The sequence below is a fragment of the Bombus bifarius genome, unplaced genomic scaffold (assembly GCF_011952205.1).
Source record: "Bombus bifarius isolate JDL3187 unplaced genomic scaffold, Bbif_JDL3187 scf7180000007984, whole genome shotgun sequence".
Lineage (NCBI taxonomy): Eukaryota > Metazoa > Arthropoda > Insecta > Hymenoptera > Apidae > Bombus > Bombus bifarius.
In genome coordinates this window covers 4543065-4559701 of record NW_022884367.1, presented here as the reverse complement: position 1 = coordinate 4559701, position 16637 = coordinate 4543065, and the positions used below count along the sequence as shown (strand labels likewise).

General features: G+C 29.7%; 3 protein-coding genes across 5 annotated transcripts; 2 read left to right on the top strand and 1 right to left on the bottom strand.

The window, feature by feature from the left end:
• The first annotated feature begins 6533 nt into the window (after positions 1-6533).
• LOC117204861 (exportin-6-A) lies at positions 6534-12157 on the top strand. 3 transcript variants are annotated; one of them, XM_033442670.1, is made up of 16 exons: positions 6534-6769; positions 7225-7428; positions 7541-7732; positions 7816-7975; positions 8090-8346; positions 8423-8589; positions 8669-8975; positions 9062-9154; positions 9470-9638; positions 9714-9852; positions 9937-10295; positions 10362-10689; positions 10766-10963; positions 11037-11315; positions 11388-11553; positions 11631-12157. In XM_033442670.1, exons 1-16 carry the CDS (start codon positions 6767-6769, stop codon positions 11706-11708), a joined length of 3099 nt encoding a protein of 1032 aa, XP_033298561.1. In that variant the 5' UTR covers positions 6534-6766; the 3' UTR covers positions 11709-12157. The 3 variants fall into 3 exon arrangements, with proteins under 3 accessions (XP_033298561.1, XP_033298562.1, XP_033298560.1); XM_033442669.1 differs by lacking the exon at positions 6534-6769 and adding an exon at positions 6900-6920; XM_033442671.1 differs by lacking the exon at positions 7225-7428.
• A 102-nt stretch (positions 12158-12259) lies between these two features.
• On the top strand, positions 12260-14836 carry LOC117204862 (putative aldehyde dehydrogenase family 7 member A1 homolog). Its single transcript, XM_033442672.1, has 9 exons — positions 12260-12443; positions 12576-12792; positions 12871-13058; positions 13134-13333; positions 13410-13525; positions 13618-13746; positions 13825-13934; positions 14064-14324; positions 14391-14836. Exons 1-9 carry the CDS (start codon positions 12288-12290, stop codon positions 14601-14603), a joined length of 1590 nt encoding a protein of 529 aa, XP_033298563.1. The 5' UTR covers positions 12260-12287; the 3' UTR covers positions 14604-14836.
• On the bottom strand, positions 14622-16538 carry LOC117204864 (methyltransferase-like protein 5). The gene is made up of 6 exons (XM_033442675.1): positions 16170-16538; positions 15946-16051; positions 15757-15878; positions 15519-15670; positions 15002-15348; positions 14622-14931 (listed from the first exon to the last, which is right to left on the bottom strand). Exons 2-6 carry the CDS (start codon positions 15971-15973, stop codon positions 14639-14641), a joined length of 942 nt encoding a protein of 313 aa, XP_033298566.1. The 5' UTR covers positions 15974-16051; positions 16170-16538; the 3' UTR covers positions 14622-14638.
• Between the last annotated feature and the right edge of the window lie 99 nt (positions 16539-16637).

Below are 16637 nucleotides of genomic sequence, written 5' to 3'. Positions count from 1 at the left end.
CCATATACTATATCATTAATAAATAGCAAGTATATAATCCAATAAATAGTCAACCCTCTGTGATTTAATTTGAAGGCCCTAAACAAATCAAAATTTGACTCGTATTTGCACGAAAATATTTTTAGGTTATCTAAGATCATCAAGTTTGATTTATAGTGACAATTTAGAATTTGTAATACAGCTGTTATTGGTAGACACTTAGGCTGTTGAATCGCTCGAGTCACGACAGTCGTTTCCTCTTCGAGTCGTCACCGTTGAGATGAAATCCAAGAGGAATCATTCGATTTCACGGTGAAAGGAATAAGTTTGAACGTCGAGATGCCCGGCATCGGATCTCTTCGTCGAAACTTACTCCGTTTCCCGGGTTCGCGCGGCGAGAATGAAGGAAGAAGGCGAGGAAATTACGTGTCAACTGAGCATCAAAGATTCCGCTCATGCGAACCGACGGTAAAGACTTTTGCCATCTGTACAGGTCATAACGCGTTTCGATGTCTTTAACCTTTCGCCTTGTCATTTTTCTAATGACTAAATTTTCTGGCTTCCCTCTTTCACGATAATTTGTCAACTATTAGTAAATTGATTAAAATTTAACAATTCATAGGTAATATACTCTTCTTTTATGATTCTATCTATATTATAGGCCTCTTTTACAATTTTATAATTTTATATTAAACGGAACAAATAAATAACTTGCGATAATGTGTGAAAGTTACTTGTGAAATTTTATTCATTTTATTACCAGATTTGTTACTGCTGCGTAATCGAGATACATATTCATGTATTAATATCGTTAACTTCTAAGTTGTGACTTGAGACCATATGACTCGTAAAATTTCATTAATAATATTAGATAAATTGCGCAAAAGAGCTCTGGAAATAAATAAATTATGTGACAAATAAAGAACATCGGAGTACTATTAAATCTAATTTTTCTTCTTTTTCATTTCCCACAAAAAGTGGAATTGTATCAGGTTATTCGAGAAGTTCGTGCCAACTTTTTCATCGAGGAGAAAACGAATATATGGAACTAACTTTGAGAATAATCACCCACTCTTTATTTTTTGTCAAAGTATTTGTGTAAAAATTTCCTAATTTTTTAAATTAAAACATGTATTTTATTTGATCTCCTTTCTGCAAATCATAGTTATTTTTATATTTCATGAAACACAGTTTTTTTGTTTTTCATAAAACAAAGCTTCTTAAAAGGTGTATTAAAAGGTTACAATAAAAGCACAATATGTGAGGAAAATGGCAATGGCTTTCTGTTTTCTTCTCTGGACAGGGCAAAAATAGATAAATGAAATTTACATTGTACGCCAATACAAGCTATATAATCGATATTATCTCGAAATATGAGATATAATGTAACATCAATGTATTATCGGATTTATTCAGCGAGTCTATTTATTATTCAATACACTTAATGCGTTATGCTTACTGCTGTAAATCAGTAGAAAACGCATACGTTATTTATGTACATATTCTTGCCTTGTATCGCATTAAAAATGAATCCATTAACCATCATTTATTTTATATTTTGAATTTTCATTGCTACTTTTTAATAGGGAGTAGCAAAACAGTATTTAAAAAAGCGAAAAATGTATAGCTTATGCGTATATGAGATCTTCGTTTTATTTTTGACAGTAAAATACGTTAGAAAAACATATAAAGGAGACATTTTTTGACTTTACCCTTTTAAAACATAAATTAAATATTCTTTACTATACGTGTTAGATATTATACGACGTATTAAAAAAAAAAAAAGACGTTAAAAGCTCTGGAAGCTTATAGTACTCATCGTATTGACATATATCGACATATGCCTAAATCAATATAGGACACCATATGTAGGTCACAAAGTCAATACTTTTGCTATAAAACGTAATTTTACACCTGCTTTTATGGCGATACATATTTTATTTAATTTACTCATCTACATTGTTCCATTTAAAATCTGTTTCATCTAAAATTGAGAAAGAATCAATAGAATGAAGTAATGAATTAATAAATTCTATTAATTTCAGTTCAAGATTTTTAATAAAGTGAAGATGAGAAAACTACGTTAGTTTTACTTTCCATCTCTTAATATTAGTTACGTCTGAATTAATAATTACAACGACCTTTAAAGAACTTTTTATATTTGAAAAACGAATAATAGTTAATGATTCAACTGTTTGCCCAGAAAATACAGCTGACCAAACTTTAGAATGAAAAATTAAAGAATAAAAAGATTAAATTAGTTCGACGTGTGAAGCTCAATTTTCAAGAGGAACGTGTGTATTACAGAGACAACGATTAGGCGAATAATAGCACACTGATGTAGACGATATTTGGATATAACTCTGATAAGGTTTCCTTTGTACATGTACTCGCTATCTGAATAATCTGCACAGATAATATGTGCACGCCACTGTTTGCCAATATGTGTCTTGAAAATTCAATTTAAATAAAAATCGCGTATTTTTCTTAGCTTGGCAAAAATTTTGAAGATTAATAAAATATTTATATCGATTAATCAACTACGAGTATATTTTAATAGCACTAATTAGAGCATGCATTAGTTCAAATTTCAGTAATTCAAGCTTTCCACTGTTTACATAATCGGTATAATGTAAACGAGAAGCACTTATGAGAATACAATAACATCATTAGAATCATCACAAGACAAATTTCGATATTCATAGTTTTGGATATTCAAATTAGATTTTGATGTTGAAATTGAAACTGGAGAATATTTAACTAAACTTAACATGTTTTGTTTTAAAAGCTAGTATACTATTGGCCGTTTAATTGTAAATGCTTTTGATAATTACTTTTAGTCCCTTCTTTAATACGATATGACATATTTCAATCTATATTTTTAATGAGAATATTTCGTGACAGAGAAATTTCTAACTTTATTTATAACTAAAATTACCGAATGGTACAAAAAGGATCGTCGACATGTATGAATATTTTTTACAATTTTCATTGGATGGTATCCATAAGTTTTATAATACTCTTAACATACGTTTTCCATTTAACGATATACTTTTAAAATAATGAGAAAATAGCTACAAAATGTTCCTCTTCTACATTCGACCCAAAAATTTCTCGAAAAGTTTGCACTCCCACAACAGTGTATGCAATTACAGTTAGAGTAATTATAAATTCATATAAAATCCCAGTTTTTGTTTCTACTTTCTTTTACATCTGCCGTTAATACGTATGCTAAATATCCCATCCTTTTAAAACAGCTTGTATCCTTATACACAATTTTTTTAACGTATATTTCTATATTTCATAAACCTTCTAATGAACTCTCGTGAAATTTCTAAATAATAATACAATTATATAGGTATTATAAATAAAATTATAATGATTTCTATCGTATTTCAAAATAAAAGAAATTTGTATGTTATTTAAAATAAAAAATTAAAGTTTTTAAGTTATCTAAAATTAAAATTTAATGAAACTCAATTTTTTAAGTTACTTGAAATTACTTCAATCTTATTTCTAAAATGTTTATATACCTTATTATACATTATTGAAAGGAAAGTGAATTTATTATTCAATGATCATACATAGATATCTTTGTTCAGAACTCATGTATTGCGTAACAGCATTAATTTACGAATGAATAAGAAAATGAATAAAACATTCGCTTACTTCGGTTTACTAATAAATAATTACTTCGAAATTTGTCGATAATATAAATTATAATACGAATTAATAACAGAAAATCATGATAAATGAACATATATTCTCTTGCAAACAAAAAAACAATTAATAAGTAATTGATAAATAATTAATAAATGGTTTCTATTTATCTTCTACAATATTATTTATCTTGGAGTATATACAAAGAGAGAAAAATATCCTTTGGAATATAAATATTCATTAAATATATAATATATGTAATATATAAAATATTCTTTTCTTCACTTCAGTATAAAATTTCAATATCACTGCTTTATTACTATACAAGAGTAGTGCAAGAGTTTTTATGGAGATTTTACAGAACAAATTAAAATGAGAAAATAACCTTTTATCGTACAAAGCTTTACTTTTGAAACAAAATAAAACGATTGACTTGTACTTATATTACGAATAGCGATCCAATCTTATATTTCAAAGAAAATTAAATTAAGAAAATAATTAAGTTTATCATATGAAACTTTACTTTCGAGAAAAATAGCCTATAACATTTGTATGTATTTTACCAATAATAATAGTCCAGCCTTATAATAACACTAATAAATCTTTTAATATCAATAGATTTATATATTGTTTATTTATCTACACGTCACATTTCACTCACATTAGGTAATGAACATTCGACTAATATTATCCAGAGAATAAACCACGTATGATAACAAATCAATTCTCCCGCGAACGTTGAGGATATCCCAAGGTATAAACTGAACTTGATTCAAATTTTAGCCGCAATCTAAAAGCGGACTATGAAGGAAATTAACCGCGTAGCGCAGTATGGTTTTCTCCCTATCCTAGTTATTTCTATCAAATACCTTTTAGTTCTTTTGCTTTTTTTCATATTGACAAGCAATCAGTTCGAGCTATCGATGGATAGCCAAAATTCACGCAAATAAAGGTGATGTGACTAAACTTAAAAATTTTCTATAACTTTGACATTCTTAATCTTAAATAATTTTATATCTCATGTATGATAGAGGCAACTTAATTGAAATTATTCAGCATTTCTTCAACTTAACAATTTTAGGCATATATCGTTAACAGTTATTTACGAAATCTCTCAAACTAAATCCAATTTGCTTCAACGCGAGCAACTCTGTTTTACTTTCATGTATAAGGTTATGTTAAAGATTATTTTAATTAAATTATCAATTTAATTACATATGTTGTTTTGTTTGATAAAATTTTAAAAAAGTACGATGAACTGAATTCGACAAATATTCAAAGTAATCGAAGCAAGAATAAAAGAGATAAGCATAACGTTCACGTTATTAATAATTTCGGAGATGAAACAGCGCGGGCAGATCACGTTGAAAAATTAAGAGTATAATAGCTTCTGCTCAGAATTATCATTTCAATAAACTGTTTATTCATTCAATGTGTATAAAGATGACAACTATTATAGACATATAGAATTTTTTATTTCTTTTACGATACTAATTTGAAATTCCATAATTATATTCAATCACTCACCTAAATCTCCAAAATTGTGAAGCACAAAAAGGTATTGTATTTCAGGTTTATCCTGTCCTTCATAGTTTCCAACTTTATCAGTTTCCCCTATTTCTGTGCACCCGGAAATCATAGAAATATTTGACAATGTAAAAATAAATCTAAAATCTGTTGATTTCAATCTTTAGTTGATGATACTTTGGATGACACTTTTTCTTCTTTTCTTACTGTCACGTTAAATCTTATAGATTATAGATTGATGGCACGAAATTATATCAATAATAATCGAATATTGTAATGTCGCTAGATGTAATTACACATTTTATCGTTCGTCATCATTTCACTGGCGCTATAGTCTTTCTCAACACCGAGTCGGTAATGTCGCGTGAGACACAAAAATGATAAGATAACATTTTCGGTAAACGTACGTACAAACGTACATATATATGTTTATACATACATACTTGGATAGTAATTAAAATAAATAAATAGAATATTAATTAAATATTAAAATTTCCTGAATCTCTATATGATGATCTATATGATCTCTATATGAGAATCTGATAGAATTCTTCTGAATCGTTAACGTCAGAAGTTATGGAGACGGAAATTACGTAGTCTTTGGATTATATGACACGAATTTACATTTTTCTACATAAGTAAAGATAAAGAGTAGATCAATATCTGCTTGCATTTAATTTAACAAAATTTTGTATAGTATACAATTCGGAAAACAGGTTCTAGAATCGTATATTATTTATGTTATATTTCACTTCTCACGTAATGCAATACATATTTTATAAATGATCTTAAATATCAGAGGTGACCTGCAGTGTAAGGTTCAAAACAATTCTCGACAAAGTTATTTTAATCGCTATTATTGCTTAATAATTTAATCAAAGAGGTCATTTTTTCAATTTCACTAACTACATACTGCACAACTATGTGATACGTTGTGCAATAGATTTGTTTATGCGATAGATATGCATATCTCGGCTATGTTTATACTTCCTTTTTCGGAGATATTGTTTGAGCTATCTTTCTTTTACTAAGTAAAGAATGAATATCGGTTTCTAACCGGATATATATAAATATTCATACAAAACAGCAATATGTATAAGATAGAAAAGAAATATGAAGTCACGGCATAGAAATAAATATCCTAGATGAGAAAAAACTAGAGAGAAATACGATAGAGAATTATACACTTACCTATATGTATATAATCCTATAAAATAAAAAAAATCGTATAAATTTCAAGTAACATTACAAGTACTTCATTTTTCGCGGTTGAAATAAAGAACCAAAGCTCTAAAACGAATCTTCAATAAAAACGATTGCTTTTTTCATTCTTTCCTACTATTGGCTACATCTAGTAATGGTATACATCTAGTAATGGTATATGATGGCTTATATTCGTACACACATATGCCAGAAATATAAGTATACTAAATGTATTCATGTGGTATCTAAGTACTTACATGCAGGAATCGAGAGATCGAGTATTTAATTACTTTGTTGGTTCAAACATGACGTTTGACAAGTGAGAGCCTAACCTTGTGTGATTTGTGTATTTATATACGGCATTTATAGCAATACACGCTCTTTAACTGTAGCTATCATGGTACGTGAAATAATTATCGTTTGATGTAATTAAACACGCGTATTATATTATGTCCTAAAATAAATATGTACGTTTTAAAATAAAATATACGTTATCGTTAAATAATTATAAGAATAATAATCAATGTGAATTATTTTACAAACAAATGCAGGTATATCGTTAATGGGTTTTAAAGATAACACGTAAATCTCTTAATATTTACTACTTAGGAAATGAATGGATTCCTTTGTCAAAATTATCATTAATTATTAAATTAAACTGAATAAAGGAAAATTACTAAGGAATATTTTGGAAATGTTTTCCACTTTCATAAAGAAAAATTTAAAAAATTCTGATTAAAAGATTGTTTTCATAATTTCCAATTTCTATCATATATAATACTGTGCATAGTTCTTATTTGGTATTTTGATATTTTGTTTCATTACTGAAACACAAAGTAAATATTACATTTACAGGACAATGATGCAGTTGCTCTGCAGAATTTGGAGCATCTGATGACTGAATTTTTCTCTCCAGAAACAACAAATGAACGAAAACGTATAATTGAAAGAAGTTTCCAGGAATTCGCAGGACAAATTGATTCCTGGAGACCGTGTTTACATTTCTTGTCTTCTACTAACAATCATTATGTCAGTATGTTTGCTTTATCTACATTAGAGGTATGAACTAACACAATTGAATTCCATCATTTTAATTGTTTGTAAAGTAAAATTTTCACAATTCAAAAAAGGATAAAAAATTAAATTAGTTATGAAATGAAAATTATTGTAGACGACAATTGGGAGAAGATGGCCAATACTGCCATGGGAAGACAGAGCTCTCACAAGATCAACTTTATATACATTATCATTAGAAAGAGGTGTAGCTCCTTTTGTAAGAAACAAAGTAGTAAAACTTGTTGTAGATATTGCTAGGCACGATTGGCCACATTTCTATCCAGATTTTTATTCAAATATCTTACAGGTTTGTATATATTTTAGCATTGAACTTAAGTTTTCAATTAATTGTTTTGATCTAACTTTTAATTTCCTTGTATGCATTGATAGTTATTAAGTCACAAGCATACAAGACTGTTGGGTCTCATTTACTTGCGAACAGCTTCGGAGGAACTAGCCACTCCAAGAGAAGATTTACCAATACAAAGGAAAAATGAGTTATTTAGATTTCTTAGTGCCCAAGTACCACTGACTTTGGATTCTCTTACAGGTATAGTTCATATATCTTACATTATTTCTATCTTCATTAAAAAAAGCTATGTAATTATTATTTTTGTTTAATATCTATTAAAATATTTGTTAAAATATTCTAAAATATTTATAGTACTTCTAAAAGAAGCAACAAAATTGCAAAGTCGTTCTGGAACAGTTACACCACCTCCATCACCCACTAGCGGTCAAACAGTAGCACCTGCAAGAGCTATTCTAGACGTAGAAGGGCTAGCCACAGGAACTAGTGAAGTGTGTATAGCAACATTGGATGTGTTAGCACATCTTTTCAGTTGGATTGAATTATCAGAACATATCTCTACAAATTTACTGGATGCTATCTTTACCTGTGCCAGGTATCACGATTCAATGGTAGGATTGTGTATCAAATATCACAATATATTGTAATTTAATTAGCAAATATATTAATCATATATTTTATCAACAGAATGGCAAACAGATTGAAATGGCTGTACAAGCTGTGACTACGATAAATGAACTTTTATATCGACCGTTATGTTCTCCCGACGTAACCGATAGATTATTAGTAGAAATATTTCAAAATGGAGTCACATTATTTCAATTTTTGGAACGTTTGGATTCTATAAATGAAAGGTATTGAATGGTGTGAAGCATCTGACAAATTCTTGTAACTAAAGGCATTACATTTGTGAAAAAGTTATTATATTTCTAGTTATATGGAAAAGCTGACAGAGTTCTTACAATTATTTGTAACAAATCATCTGAAGAGAGTTGAATCGTGTCCGAAATTTCCAGTAAATACGTTATTAGAAGTCTTGTGCCATCATACCTTTCAGCAATGCTCAACAGTAAATGGATATCTACGATGCTTAGATGTTTGGACTACACTTTTAGAAAGCACTCAGTCTCGGTACTCACCAGTATCATTAGCTCTTGCCGAGAGAGTATTGCAAAAAATGAGTTTTAAGCTCAATACCCGCACATTGAAAGATCTTGATACAGAAAGCTTAGACGAAAATGTAAGGAAAATGTAATCTACAAAATTTCATCGTATTTGTCCTGTTTTTAATTTAGATCTATTTTAATCTGTACATTTTTATTATAGGAAGAAACAGAGTGGCAGCATTTCTTAAGATGTAATATAGAGTGTTTAGCAAAAATAGCAGATATTTCTCCGATTCCGATCTTTACATTATTGGTAAAATTTTCATCAATTATACATATATATATATATATATATATATATATATATATATATATATATATATATATATATATATATCAATCAAAATATATATATATATCATCAAAATTTCATCGATTATATATATATATATAATTATTATATATTATATATATATTAAATATATATTATATATATATCATTTAATTAATCAATTATATATATAATTATATAATATATATATATATATATATTATATAATTAAATGATGAATTAAATGATATATATATCATTTAATTCACAGTTTTTAATTGTGTAAAACCTTTTTAGTATCGTTCTTGGAGGGAAGGATTAATAATGTTTGGAGAATTAGGTGCTGTTATTGCTAACAATCAAGTTATTTTGTTAAACGAATCAGAAGCATCAAATGTACACGCGCATTTACGAGATTTAGCTTCTACTACTCAAGCGTTAGCTAGATTGTATTCACTTTTCCTCGGTAAGTTAGTTCTTATACATATAATAATATCATGATTATGATTTAGCACAATATAATTGTTTAATAAAAAATAAGGTGATGATCAGAGTATTGACCAGTCATTAGCTGAAGAAGTAGTGTCTCAAACATTAGATGCCTGTAAATTTGCCAAGACAAACCAATTGTACAAAGCATCATTGCAACCAGCTGCAATTGTAATAGATCTTATAGAAGTGTAAGTAATATTTATAAAGAAAAGTATTTTTATGCAATTTTTAATATAATGCAGCTTATAAAAATGCTTCGTTTTGTTGACCAGTCATTCACAGTTGTTAGCATCACTCCAAGCTTGGTGCCATTGGATAGCCAACAGGCCAGAAAAGACAAAAGAATCACTATGTCAACGATGTATTGATTCATGCATTTTAGCATTAGATTATACAACATTCTGTGACAATCCACCACCAGCGAATTTAACTCATTCCGCCACACATCTTTTCCAAAGTATCACTGCTGTGTTGAAACCTGTTTTATGGGATGAACCCACGTTTAGAAAGTTAATTTCAATGGTAACATATCCATTCCTTAAACCTGATACAATAAAAGTACTACGAAGGGCATTAGTAAATGCAATTGTCTTACCACATGGTGATGGATCTATTCGAGAAAGATTGTTGGGTAAGTAATTAAATGCTTACTAAGTAATAAATCTTAATAATACATGTATGATTTCAATCCATGTAGGCACGATGGTATCAACATTATCTATACCTCTCGGTTTAGAAGGACAACTTGCACCTTCGGAATCTACCATTTCAATGACAGTAGTACCATTAACTCAATTATTAGAAGACTGTTCTGCCTCATCCACAACGATAAAAAAAATGTTACATTCGTGCTTGGGATCAACTATAAATCGAACATTAGAATTATTGCCATATATGATAAGATGTCAAAGCGTATGTGAGATTCTGCTTAGTTTTTTGCATTCAGTGTTTTCAGTACTACAACAGCAACTAGGCCCTGAGTTTACTCAAAATGCAGTTCAAAGAATGCTATACATTTATACTAGGTAGATCATTTCATTTTTAACAATTTTATTTAATTTATATCATATAATTTTATTTTCATATTTGATGCATTTGCAGAGAAAATATATCCGCGGGACCTGCATTAGATCAATTATTAGAAATCTTAATATTGGTCGTATCAGCACCTAGTAATGCATTTAAAGCATTTGTTCCTTCAGTGACTAATTTATGTTTAGGCCAAGTCTGGCCTGCTGTCGGGAATGATCTTAGTGCATATCCAGATACTACACTTGTGTTATTAAAACTTTTCCACAGGTACTATACGAATTGTATTTTGACTATTTGAATCATTAATGTAACAATAATAAAATTTAAATATTTGTTTTAGTATACTTATGCATCGATGGCAATATTTTTATAATACTTCTATACTACGCACCCTCGGTCATACTGATGAAGACGAATCCGTCGAACACAAGGAAGAATTAGTTGCAATTTTAGAAGCTTTCGGCCAAGCTCTTCTTCAGCCGGATGTTAACATATTTCGTCAAAGTCTACAAAGTCTAGAACAGTTAAATGTACGGTGGCGGCTTTATCAACGAGCTGTGTTCAAAGTTCATTTACTCGAGAGATTTCTAATGGCGTTATTCACTGTTCTATTTCAACAGTTAGTGGGATATTCTTGAATTACAATTTGTTTCACTTGAAGTGATAAAATATCTTAAACATTTATTTCTAGATCCCATAATTTATTGGCGGATGAGATTGCAACTGCTATTCATAGTTTAGCTTCAGTTAATATAGCATGGTTTTTCGGACATTTTTTGCCAACATTCTTGGCAAGTTGTGAAGGTGTAGATGACATGCAAAAAGCTACATTATTAGGAAACTTTGACAAGTCTACGGTAAGTAGAACTAGAAAGATCATTTCGTAAGTAAGTTAATAAATAATTCTCTTATTGACTTTATTACGTATTAATAGGATCAACCGACTTTGACGAGATCAGTGCTGCAGTTAATTTCTGATCTACGGTGTTATCAATTTTGTCGACCGGGCTGAAGCAGTTGCATTTCAATGCGAAGATGCATTACGATGACATATTCAATACGAGTTTCAAAATTTCAGTAATGAAATTTTGAAAAAGCAACATTTTTTATCAATTTCCGTGCCTCGTGGCATATACCAAACATTTTTAAATCATAACATTGTAAAGAGACGAATGTTTCTTAATGTTACAATTCTGTATCACCTTGTGATGTTACTAACATTATTTTAATGTTAGTAAAATAGGATAAAACTCTTTTTTAAATATTTTAAGTGTTACATTTATACTTTCTAATTCAATCTATTTCATGAAGTTTTATTGAAGAAACATACTTCTGTTAGAGAACTGAATATACGCAAGAGAATTTTTATTACAGGTTTTAAAAAAACATTGTATATTAGTGTCAAATTAGCATTGTAATTATTTTGTAACATGTATGAACGTTAAACTCAATTCCAATTTTTTGTGATATTTATTGGTATTTAAGCTTATCATACCCCTTCTCTTTTTGTTGATAAGCGGTTGTTTTGATAACCCGGAGTCTTTTTATATTGCGACTTGAAGATTAAAGAGTTAGTCGTAAATATTTAACAATGATTCGTGCGTTGTCAAGCAATAGCATCTACATCCCTCAATTACAGAAAGTGAGGCACTTAGTAACAGATCCAAAATATGGATTCTTAAAGCAGTTAGGCCTTACAACCGAGAATCCGGGTCATTATGATGGACGATGGGGAGGATCTGGCAAAGTATTCTTTTCTGTTTATTTAATCATATCGTATGACTTTTAATTTAATTCATATTATTGATTCAGTTAATAGTAATTAAAATTATACCAATTACAATATACAAGAAATGGTTTTATTAATAATGCAATGCAGGTAATAGAATCAGTTTCACCAGCAACTGGTAAAGTAATAGCAAAAGTTCAAACATCAACACCTCAAGAAGCAAGTAATGCTATTACAGAAGCTCGTAAAGCATGGCCTCAGTGGGCATCACTGCCAGCTCCTACAAGAGGCGAAATAATGCGGCAAATAGGAGAAGAACTACGAAATAATTTAAAACCATTAGGACGATTAGTGTCTTTAGAAATGGGTATGCTTTGTTTATCCACAAAATTCTACTTTTTAATATTGTAACTTAATTTCAATATTATAATATATGACATTACAGGCAAAATATTGCCAGAAGGTATTGGCGAAGTTCAGGAATTTATTGACATATGTGACTATGCTGTTGGCTTATCTAGAATGCTCCCTGGTAGTATATTTCCTTCAGAAAGGAAATATCATGTACTTTTTGAGAAGTGGAATCCTCTTGGAGTAGTTGGAGTTATTTCTGCATATAACTTTCCTGTTGCAGTAAGCACAATTTGAAATAATAAAATGATTGGTAAATAAAAAAAATAATTAGAATTAAGAAAAAAGATATTCTAGGTATATGGTTGGAATACTGCTATAGCAATGGTTTGCGGAGATACCGTTGTTTGGAAAGGTGCACCTACTACCCCATTGACTTCTATTGCAACTACAAAAATAATTGCAGGAGTATTAGAACGAAATGGTGTACCAGGTTCGGTTGCATGTATGATAACAGGTGGATCAGATGTTGGTGAAACTATAGTTAACGACACGCGGTAAGATATAATATATTTAAACCTTAGGAAATTTTTGTAATATTATAATCAATGCAATTACTATTATTATTTATAGCGTACCTCTAGTTTCATTTACTGGAAGTACTGAAGTTGGTAGAAATGTAGCTGTTAAAGTTCAGCAACGATTCGGAAGATCATTGTTAGAATTAGGAGGCAACAACGCAACAATAGGTAAATTAAGCAATACTAATAGCAATAATTATATCTTTATCACATGGTTACAGTATATTAAATTTAATTTAATTTATTATCTTTTGTAATAGTTGCTCCAGATGCAGATCTAGAAATGGCAGTTAGAGCAGTAGTATTTTCCTCTGTAGCAACAGCTGGACAGAGATGTACCAGTACTAGAAGAGTAATTCTTCACAACAAGATAAAAGATGAATTTTTAGGTAAAGTTTTATACTTTAGTTCAATTAACTGTAATTACAGCAAGCATTTAATAAAAAGATAATGTGTAAATTTAATAGAAAAATTGAAAACGGGATATAAGAGTATTTTGGAACGAGTAGGAGATCCTTTAGATGATAATGTTTTGTATGGACCATTACACAATCAACAAACATTAGATAAATATAAGGTACAAGTGTTGTGTTAATATCATGAAATCAATTATTAATATGATTTACAAATGATTTAACAAATATAAAATATAAAAATACAAAACTACAAATAATCAACTGATAATATAATTAACAATCATTTATAGCAAGCAATAAACAGTGCTTTACAAAATGGAGGGAAAATTGAATTTGGTGGAAAACAGATAAACAGAGTTGGCTTTTATGTTGAACCAACCATTATTACTGGTTTATCACCTAAAGCTGAAATTGTTCAAAGGGAGACTTTTGCACCAATTGTATATATTCTTGAAGCAAACTCTTTAGAAGATGCTATTGCTATTAATAATGATGTACAACAAGGATTAAGTAGTACTCTGTTTACCAAGGATGTACGAAATATGTTCCAGGTAAGGATATAACTACATGATTGCATTATATATGTCTCAAAATATTGAAACATAAATATTTTGTAGTGGGTGTCTGCACATGGCTCTGACTGTGGGATAGTAAATATTAATATTGGAACTAGTGGAGCAGAGATAGGTGGAGCATTTGGAGGAGAGAAAGCTACAGGTGGTGGACGCGAGAGTGGAAGCGATGCATGGAAGAATTACATGCGACGTTCGACTATAACTTTCAATTGTGGAAATGAAATGCCATTGGCTCAAGGCTTGAAATTTGAGTAATTAGAATATACAATTTGCGTCATGAAAATATTTTATTAATTTAATTCAAATCGTATAAAATCCACCTTAATATCTACATAGTATTGTTTATGAAACTTATATGATTGTGGTATATCAAATTTCACTTCTGCAATAACTTTGCCTTTGGCACCATACTGTGCAGCTTTTTGAAGAACGTAATTACGCGTGCTTGTTTTATGTAACGAGTACACAGTATTTGACGCTAATTTAGTCGCGATTTCCAAAAACTTCATATCTGTGCCTGCATTATGTTTGGTACCAAAAGGTGGATTCATAATAACTGTATCAAAGAATTTCTCGAATCTCCCTGTAAGATTGTATATAATATAAAGATTTTTACTTTTAAAAAAGAGTTTTACATATTTATATATCTATACCTGGTAGATATTGTAGTATATCACACTGTACAGTTTCCACAAATAATTCTAAGTCATCGCAATTTTTAGAGAGAATGTTAAGTGCATCAGGATCTATTTCAAAACCAGTTACATGACTTGCTTTAAGCAGTTTCGCTCCAATTGATAAATGACCACAACCACAACCTAAGTCAGCAACTGTTCGTCCTTGTATATCACCAAATTGTACTTGAGCACAGTACAACATGTGTGATGCTACATGCGCACTAGTACAATATTGTTCAAGCAATATTTTAGGCTTTTCAAATCTGTCTAACTCTTGTAACCATGTCTCTAAATTGCGAAGTGTAATGCTAGCCATTTTCTGTGTTTAATCATCAATTGTCACCCAGTATTACACTTTTAGTTCTATTACTTTTAAGAGGTACCCTTAGAAGGAGGTACTTAGTTCATATTAAAAATCACTTTATCACACTTGTTCAAAGTCTGTAGAATTATTTATTACTTATTATTTGAAACTGCAACTTAATTTTTCTATTTAGCATCAAATCTTGGAAGAACTGGTAAAATAAGATTGCCAAAGGAAGAATCCTGTGTTACAAAGTAACCTGATGATGCTGCATGCGCATTATGTAAAGCAGCTCTTTGGGATGCATTCATTACAACACCATCAGAGGTCTGTGTAGGAGGCTAATGAAAACAGATGATTAAGAATATAAAAACATATAATTTATCAGTCGATCTAAACAAATATGATATATAGAATATATATTTACCAAATTAGAAGGACCTGTTGATGTAACAGCTAATGATGTATTCAATGTTGGTGCTACACCTTGCTTTAAAAGCAATTGTTTTTTTAATTGCAATTCTTCTAAGATTTTTCTATTCTGTAATTCTACAATCAGTGCGAATAAAGATTCAGTATCAATTTTATTGAAGAAAATAATTATAAATAGTATTACCTCTCGAATTTGATTGTGAAAAAGCCATCAAAGTTTCGATTTTTAAATTGGAAATAAGTTACGTCGCCGATTATATTTTACGATATAATTTATTATTAAATCTTACCTAAAAAGTATATAAAGGACACATTTAACAAAGCGATATTAATTTAAATAAATTTTTGCTGACAGTTTATAATTTCGCCATCATGCTAATACTTTGATTGTTAATCATTTTGCGTTACCTTAATTTCGTCAAAACATGAAACTCCTAAAAAATATCTTTAAACGAAGTTCTATACCAATACTTTAACTGCCATTATCGATATTATAACTACTTATCTACTTTTTTATTAACATAAAATTATTTACAATGTCAAAAGTTTGTTGCTTGTAAAATATTTACGTGTCTTCGATAATCTCTAACTTTGTTCTACATAGTAAGGTATTGTTGCGTTTGATTTTGTGTGCGTATACTTATATCGGATTGGTATACATAGACAGTGGTGCGAGGGAAAATGAATATAGAGGATACTGGTATCAGTAATAGAGAGGAATGAAGTACACTAGGCGAACAACAGTGGCGCTTCATGTCAAAGCCATTATGGCTGTGATCAATTCGCTTCACGGAATCTCGTATCCATAGAATATATATATCAGTGATACGATCGCGCTCGTTTCTTTTCCCACCAAAATACCCACTAGAGACAGAA

Bases quoted from the DNA above. Each gene is read 5' to 3' on its own strand.
- LOC117204861 (XM_033442669.1), top strand. The intron at 8,347-8,422 runs GTAGGATTGTGT...TTTTATCAACAG, and splicing joins CCAGGTATCACGATTCAATG to AATGGCAAACAGATTGAAAT. The intron at 9,639-9,713 runs GTAAGTTAGTTC...ATAAAAAATAAG, and splicing joins ATTGTATTCACTTTTCCTCG to GTGATGATCAGAGTATTGAC.
- LOC117204862 (XM_033442672.1), top strand. From the start codon at position 12,288: ATGATTCGTGCGTTGTCAAGCAATAGCATCTACATCCCTCAATTACAG. The intron at 13,059-13,133 runs GTAAGCACAATT...AAGATATTCTAG, and splicing joins CATATAACTTTCCTGTTGCA to GTATATGGTTGGAATACTGC. The intron at 13,935-14,063 runs GTACAAGTGTTG...AATCATTTATAG, and splicing joins AAACATTAGATAAATATAAG to CAAGCAATAAACAGTGCTTT.
- LOC117204864 (XM_033442675.1), bottom strand. From the start codon at position 15,973: ATGGCTTTTTCACAATCAAATTCGAGAG. The intron at 15,671-15,756 runs GTAAATATATAT...TGTTTTCATTAG, and splicing joins CAACAGGTCCTTCTAATTTG to CCTCCTACACAGACCTCTGA. The intron at 15,349-15,518 runs ATAGAAAAATTA...TGATGATTAAAC, and splicing joins CTTCCAAGATTTGATGCTAA to ACAGAAAATGGCTAGCATTA.